Source organism: Lipotes vexillifer, unplaced genomic scaffold (assembly GCF_000442215.2).
Source record: "Lipotes vexillifer unplaced genomic scaffold, Lipotes_vexillifer_v1.1 scaffold1306, whole genome shotgun sequence".
Lineage (NCBI taxonomy): Eukaryota > Metazoa > Chordata > Mammalia > Artiodactyla > Lipotidae > Lipotes > Lipotes vexillifer.
This window is the reverse complement of record NW_006786512.1, coordinates 1,337,386-1,345,413: the sequence shown is the minus strand read 5'-3', so window position 1 is coordinate 1,345,413 and position 8,028 is coordinate 1,337,386. Positions and strand designations below refer to the sequence as shown.

At 45.2% G+C, this 8,028-nt stretch overlaps 1 protein-coding gene across 1 annotated transcript in view; it reads right to left on the bottom strand.

Annotated features, from left to right (window-relative positions):
• Nucleotides 1-8,028, bottom strand: part of MAP3K20 (mitogen-activated protein kinase kinase kinase 20) — a 183,197-nt gene that overhangs the window by 29,508 nt on the left and 145,661 nt on the right. Inside the window, exons 14-15 of the mRNA XM_007458847.1 lie at nt 4,464-4,526; nt 3,398-3,490 (exon numbers count right to left, since the gene is read on the bottom strand). Coding sequence (XP_007458909.1) covers nt 3,398-3,490; nt 4,464-4,526 — 156 coding nt within the window. The remainder of the gene's footprint in view (nt 1-3,397; nt 3,491-4,463; nt 4,527-8,028) is intronic.

The following is an 8,028-nucleotide window of genomic DNA, read 5'->3' as shown; positions in this document are numbered from 1 at the left end:
TCCCCCCCTGCCGCTGTGTCTCTTCCTACAGCTTTGATTTCAGCAGCGCCGGAAACTCTTGTCTATACACGTAACCTCTACAAGACCCACAATCCTCACTTAAAAACTCCTTTTTACCTTTTCTTTCTCTTTTTTTCTTTTTTTTTTTGCGGTACGCGGGCCTCTCACTGCTGTGGCCTCTCCCGTTGCGGAGCACAGGCTCCGGACGCGCAGGCTCAGCGGCCATGGCTCACGGGCCCAGCCACTCCGCGGCATGTGGGATCCTCCCGGACCGGGGCACGAACCCATGTCCCCTGCATCGGCAGGCGGATTCTCAACCACTGTGCCACAAGGGAAGCCCTATATTTCACTTTTGATCTATTGCATTATAATGTCATCTATCCAGCTGCTCACCTTAGAAACTGGGTGCCGTCCTGGCTCCTCCCTATCACCCCAACTCCAGCTAGTGACACAGTCTGATCAGTTCGGTCTGATCAGTTCTGTCTCAGTGTCCCTGGACACAGGGCACTTCCATGGCACTGCATAGCCTCAGCTCCTTGTCCCTTTTCACCTGGTTGTCTGCACTGCCCCACACCGGAATTTATCACTCTATCCTGAGCCCTTTCCAATTCATCCTTCTCTGTGCTTTTGAGAGATCTTTTTAAAACGCAAATAGAATCCTCTCTACTCCCTGCTTAAAACTCTTCAAACTCCTTAGCTCAGCACGTAAAACAGTTCTTTTTCTGGTCTCCAGCCACCATTCTGGCCTTAACTCTCCCCACACTATTCCACCTGCTCCATGTTAAAGTAGCCCCAGAGGGAGCGATGCTTGAGTTGAGTTGTGAGGTCCTATAGAAATCAGTCCAAAGAAGAGCTGCCTGTGTCTTCCTGGCTTCTGAGCTTTTGCACATGCTGTTCCTTTTGCTTTCAATGTCTTCTCCCTACCTAATAATTCCTGATGGTCTTCAAATTTTAGTTCAAGTATCATGTCTACCAAGAAGACGTCAAGATCCTCTTCTGACCCCTTTCTACATCACTTCAGTGCTCATCCACTGTGCTTTCATTGAATGATGTGCATGATGTTGTAAAAAATGCATCATTCTGTATTAAAACCATTCACTGATCTTGTCTATTTCTTCCCATAAACTATGGGTTCCTTGCAAGGCAGTACTATACTTTTTTACTTTGCATTCTGAGCATCTAGTATTGAGCCAGACACACAGTATGTCCTCAGTAAATTTCTGCTGAGTGAATGGGTGAAATTATTACTCTGCATGGGTGACCAAGGATCAGCAGATAATTGAAAGTTGCAGTGACTTTAGGCCTTGTGGATAACCAATGACTCAAGAAGTCTATACCATCATGGTCAAAACCAGACCACTATATTTGGTCTCCAATATCATTTATAACTTCTGATTTTTACTAACTATATATATATTTCAGTTTTCCACATTAACAAGTCATTTCTTTGTTAATTGAAAATAATTTTCTTGGTTGAGATTACTCTTGACAAGTCTTTTTCAGGAAAATTCTTCCCTCTTCTTTTACCCCAACCAAGCCATAAAAATGTTTAAACACACTGGGGCTTCCCTGGTGGCTCAGTGGTTGAGAGTCCGCCTGCCGATGCAGGGGACACGGGTTCGTGCCCCGGTCCGGGAAGATCCCACATGCCGCGGAGCGGCTGGGCCCGTGAGCCATGGCCGCTGAGCCTGCGTGTCCGGAGCCTGTGCTCCGCAGCGGGAGAGGCCACAACAGTGAGAGGCCCGCGTACCGCAAAAAAAAAAAAAAAAAAAAAAAAAGTTTAAACACAGAGTATTCATAAATAAAGTGCCATAGAGTTGAGCATCCCAAAGAAGGCAAATTAAATTGCGCTATTTATTTACCATCAGATGGACCTGGTAACAACAGGCATGAATAGACAGTGACCCGTTCACAGAGGGAAAAGAAAAGTGTTCCTATACCAGACACCTAGAGTCAGAGCAGCTTTCACTCAACCAAGTCCTGTGGCCCAAACAAGGGAGGTTAAGATTTCCATTCAGCAAGAGCATCAACATACCTGCAGTGGTGCAGGTAAAACACTCTGTCCAGTGTCCAGAAAGAGCATCTTTTTTTTTTTTAATAAATTTATTTATTTATTTATTTATCTTGGCTGCGTTGGGTCTTTTGTTGCAGTGCACAGGCTTCTCATTGCGATGGCTTCTCTTGTTGTGGAGCACGGGCTCTAGGCACACGGGCTTCAGTAGTTGTGGCACGCGGGCTCTACAGCACAGGCTCAGTAGTTGTGGCGCACGGGCTTAGCTGCTCCGCAGCATGTGGGATCTTCCCGGACTGGGGCTCGAACCCATGTCCCCTGCATTGGCAGGCGGATTCTTAACCACTGCGGCACCAGGGAAGCCCAAGAAAGAGCATCTTTTGAAGCTCCTGGTAAAACTAACCCCTTGCAACAATTTCCAATCATTCCCAAGTGCTGGTTCCAGGAATGACCTGGGGTAAGCGTGGTTTAATTAGTGAGGGCCGGTGGGCCAGCTGAGCCCCACCAGCTCTCCCAGAGCAACGGGCTCATGTTGTGAGGAGTTGTTTTTACAAGGTCTCTTTGCAGCATCAAAGGAAAGGTACCAATAGTACAGTAGTTAAGAGTTTGGTTCTGGGGTCAGAGAGGCCTGCGTCAGATCCGTCTTCTGCTACTTGCTAGCCATGTAACCCTTGGACAAGTTAATTGGCCTTTCAGAGCCGTAGTCTCCTTATTTGTAAAATGGAGGAAAATAGCACCTACATCTGAGTCCTGTATGCCTGGAACACGAGTGGTCAATTAATAGACGTGATCACTATTACTGGCTATTCATAGTAATCCAAATTAACACAAACCTATTATGATTCCAATTCATATGACACTTAGCCCACGTAATTTGCCCAGACTCTAAACATAACATAAAGTAGCAGCCTGACTGAATGAGATTTGGTCAAATGTCCTGCCACCCCATTTAGCGCTGATAACCTAGGTTTCCATTTTGCCTACAGTTCCATTCTTGCTGTTGTTCTACTCTTCGATATTATAAAAGTGATTCCCCTTAAAAAACAAAGAAACTGGAATCAGGAAGCTGTGACGCCAAGAAGCATAAACAATTACTCTAGTGTCCGTGCCCCCGACCTTAACACTCCCCACTGCCCACCATGGTTTGCAGTGTGTTTCCTTGAGGGTTTGGGTGGCCTCACACAGTGCTCTTCAGCTGAATGAGAAAGATTCCTAGATTGGCTTACAGCTGGCAGCCTTTCAATTAAATTCTATTTTATAAAGTCTATAAATTTACTCAGAATCATGTTACCAGCTGGTAGGGGGTATATAAAACCACAGAGTTCCAGGAGAGAAAAAGAGTAAATTAGACCGAAATTTATCCAAAGGATTTAAAATATGATTTACCTGTAGGCCAGTCCCTGGTTTCAAGTGAAAACCAAAAACAAGTTCAAGGTTCACTATTTTTTCCTCATTTTCTTCACGTTCACCCACTGAGTCCTGAAACAGAAAACTAAGCACTGTTTATACTACATAGTGTTTTTACTTTTAGTTCTCATGTAAAGGAGATGATTTCCCAGCACTAGTTTTTCCATTCTAACCTATTGCTTAATTTTTGGTTATTTTGGATTACACTACAAATTCCAATTACTAAAAGCAAGAGAAATGACATATTAAGCCTTTGAGAACTTTGCTAAATGATTTGTCTCATGCGCTACAAACTGAATGTCACCATCTTACATTTTTCACAATGCATCTTGCATTGTGCAATTTTACCCTAGAAATGCACTTCGTCCCTGGAGATGCACAGAGACTTCACCTTGAGAGTTTCACAACACTCAAGATATTTACACCCTAATCCCAAAGAAGAATTATGCAGTTCCTAGAGCATCTGTGGATAGAGGGCCAAGCAGAGGAACAAATGAATCTTCGTGGGCTTAGGGATGGAAAACCAGAGTTGTTACTGAATGAGAAGAGTTCTGTATACTGTTTGCAAGTATCTACTAATTTTACAACAAACTATGCCATATACCTTTAGACTATATTCAAAATAATATGTTAAATATACTAATATGTTATTCATACAGTGAAACTCCTACCCCTCAATGCAAGTGGTAATCCAGAGCTTAGTGTATGAATTCCTTCAGCGGCTTCCATGTCGGACAAAGGTCTCCCGAGGCAGGTGGGAGGCCAGAGGTCCTCACCTACAATGTTAGCACTTATATCCCCTAGCCACTAAGGTGACATGTGTTGTTCTTATCATGACCGTATTGTTAATATTTCAACTTGCAGGGAACAAGGTTGTTCCATTTATGCACATCCTCAGCTTCACTCAAAGGGCCTTTTGTTGGACAGATATGATTAAATTTCACTTCAAACAACGGTTTCCGACATTGGCAAATTTAGGTGTGGATGTGGCTGGTACATATGTCAATAAAAGTAGCATATTCTCAGTAAGAAAAACCTTCCTTACCTTAATGAGTGGTGGGAAGTGAAACAAGTTTAGGTAATCGTGGGTTAACTTCTCAATGGCTGACTGTAAAAACAAAAACACAAGAAACCCACATGACTTTATTAATGATCCGATAATGCCAAGAAAGGATTAAAATTATTGTGCACATATAAAGGCATTCTTTATTTACGTAGTTCACAAAATACCTTGAGGATGTTAATATCCAACATCTATCGAGAATAAACCTGGTTGTTCAAAGTATTATAGGTAGTTTATAATTATTTAATGGAACAGGAAGATATTTTAAAGATGTTTAATCTCAGAGGAAAAAATAAATAAAACCGTTCTTCAAATACTGGTAGAGTATAGTAGTGATAAGTTAATATTCTACTGTACAGAATGCAGTTGTCACCCCGAGTAATTGTGGGAAAAACAACAAAGAACATGAATATATCACCAGAGGCTCTCATTAGGGCTGAAATCTCACTAAAGGGTTTACTGCATTGAAAGGGTTTTTCTGTGGGTTTGTGTCCAAAGCTCCCCTCCCTCAGTGGAGGACAAAGGACTCTTAAAGGAAAGGAGGACAATTTAAATTATGATTCTTGTTTTTACTCATCAGATATAATCCAGCTTTTCTGTGAACTGAGCATATCACATAGAGAGTAAAAAAGTACCGATGTAGGAAAAATTAGATGCATTTTTAAAAAAGTGAAATGAGGGCTTCCCTGGTGGCGCAGTGGTTGAGAGTCCGCCTGTCGATGCAGGGGACACGGGTTCGTGCCCCGGTCCGGGAGGATCCCACATGCCGCTGAGCGGCTGGGCCCGTGAGCCATGGCCGCTGAGCCTGCGCGTCCGGATCCTGCGCACCGCAACAGAGAGAGGCCCGCGTATCGCAAAAATACAAACAAAACAAAACAAAACAAAAAGTGAAATGAAAGCTGTTGACACATCATCCAATAATGAGCACTTATTGGATGTTAGGCTCTAGTTCTTCTTCAAGGCTCCTCCACAGAGGGCTTCCAGGCTCGGGTGAGGACGCCAAGACAGGCTGAAAGGAACAACCAAGTAGCAAAGGGCAGGTGGACAGACTGTCCACTTTGCAGTTGTATAATCGACCATCTGTAGGCTGAGAGACTCACTCGTTGAGAAGGTGTACAACAATGCCCTGCCTTCCTCAGTGAGACAGCAGAGAATGGAGGGCACTTTCTCACCCTCTGGATGGGTGTGTGTGTGCGTGTGTGAAGCAGCCACAAGGACCAGGCGGGATCTTCCAGTCTGGAGGTCCCCTTGCAGCGTCCCATCCCGAATGGCCCAGCTTGAAGGATTCTTTATCCTCGTTGTCCCGAGAGTATATGCAGGATGCTCCCAGACCTCCCATGGAAAGGTCCGTTTCCATGACCCTTTCCCCTTACTCTTGCTCTCTCATGTAAGCTTATTTGTCAGAAGTACCCAGGACCCAGCTGAGTTTAAGAGTGTCACCTGTGGGCCAAGCCCCCCACCCCTGCCCACCCCTGGGGCGGCCACTGTAATAGGGCCCTGGCTTTGGCAGAGGTGGAGGGCCCGCATGCCTGACTTTTGAGACCCACCCCCCCAGGGACTGACTGTCTTTCTGTGCACACACAGACTCTTCCAGGAGGGAGTCTGCGGTCCCCGCAGATGCTGGCTACACCCCTCCTTTGGAGCTCAGGACAGACACTCCGCTCCCAAATGACAAGACTCTGAATTAAGAGAAGTTGTATATACATGTTTTCTCTCTTTTCTGGGATGTAAATTCCTTAAGGGCAGGATTCTTTGTTTCTTCACAGGCCCAGGATTGTGATCAGTAGGCATCCATTGGATTTGCTGAACCATAATCAGTAAGTTTGGACATCGCTTGCTCTAACGATAGCAACCAGCACAGAGGGGCACTTAGACTGTCCTAGGCTGGGTCTGGGAATATTTAAATCACCAAGGCTGTTGAGGAGCTATCACAACTCGCCACCCCTTTTCCTCCTGACTGCTCCTTAAGGAATGAGTCCTATTTCAAAGGCAGGAGAGGGGAAGGGGAGTTGGGAGCATCTTTTTGGCATCTGCTAAATGGGACAAGATTTATCAAATCTCTCTCTTTGAACCCTGAAACTTCTCTGGACCAGAGAAAAGAATTTTTCCTACTGTAGCCCATCTAAGCCAGCGTTGCTTTTCAGGATGAATCTTCCCACAGCTGGAGGCTGAGATTAAATTATTTACCATCATTTAAGATGTATGTTTATGCATGAGGTTTCCTGCCCATCTTGTGAGAGGGAGCAGGTGGTAGGTTAAGGCTAAGCCATCATCTAAAGGGTGCTGAGGGGCTGTAAGGATGTTCCTTACGTGGATCCAGGGTCCATAGGACAGAAGTGGATGTGTTCTCTTTGGACCTCAGGGAGGATTTCCCTGAAAAAGCCTGGTATCAGTAGCTCCAACTGAGGCAAAGGGGAAAGTTGTTGGCAAGTTGGTAGAGCCTTTGTCAAGATGTGGATTTGGATAAGAAGTTGCTTTTTCTACATTTCCTTCCCTTTTTTAAAAAAAAAATATTTATTTTATTTATCTATTTATTTTCGCCATGCCGGGTCTTAGTTGCGGCCTGCAGACTCATAGTTGGTGGCACGCATGAGGGATCTAGTTCCCCGACCAGGGATCGAACCCGGGCCCCCTGCATGGGGAGCGCGGAGCCTTACCCACTGGACCCACCAGCGAAGTCCCTACATTTCCTTCTTTATTCTATTTCTCTTCTTTCTAACCTGTGTCCACCCTTCCGTCTACCCACACTGGGGTTGAGGAGGTTTGGGGCGTAAACTCGATTTCATTGTAAGATCTCTCTTGAAACAGACCTCTGAATAATAACAAGGTGCACACAGACACCAGCAAGTGTTATTTGGTTTGAGTAACTAAAAAGCAAAACAAAACAAAGAAACAAGAAAACAGAACTGGTTGCTAAACTACAAAAAAAGCAACAACAAGAACAGAGGTTTAGCTTTGAAAGTGTTTAAGGGACTTCCCTGGTGGTGCAGTGGTTAAGAATCCGCCTGCCAATGCGGGGGACACGGGTTCGAGCCCTGGTCTGGGAAGATCCCACATGCCGCGGAGCAACTAAGCCCGTGCGCCACAACGACTGAGCCCATGTGCCACAGCTACTGAAGCCCGTGTGCCTAGAGCATCCACTGGATTAGAAGCCACTGCAATAAGAAGCCCGTGCACCTCAAGGAAGAGTAGCCCCCGCTGGCCGCAACTAGAGAAAGCCTGCACACAGCAACGAAGACCCAACACAGCCAAATAAATAAATAAATAGATTTATTAAGAAAAAAAGAAAAGAAAGCTTTCAAGACTGAAGTTCTGGGGGGAAATGTTAGGATTTCCTGAGAAAATGAGGGATAAGAGTACACATAAGGTGGTGTCTGTTCTGGGTAAAATTTGGAAGATTGCAGACTTCACTCAGTCCATGGACACGTTCTGGCATCGTTAGGGGTCCCTAATGGATATCCAGCCTCTCTGGCCTCAAAGCAAGTTGCCTCCTGCTATTGCCGGGTGGGCTGGCAGCTCTGCAGGCGCACACGGCCTTACTGCCACA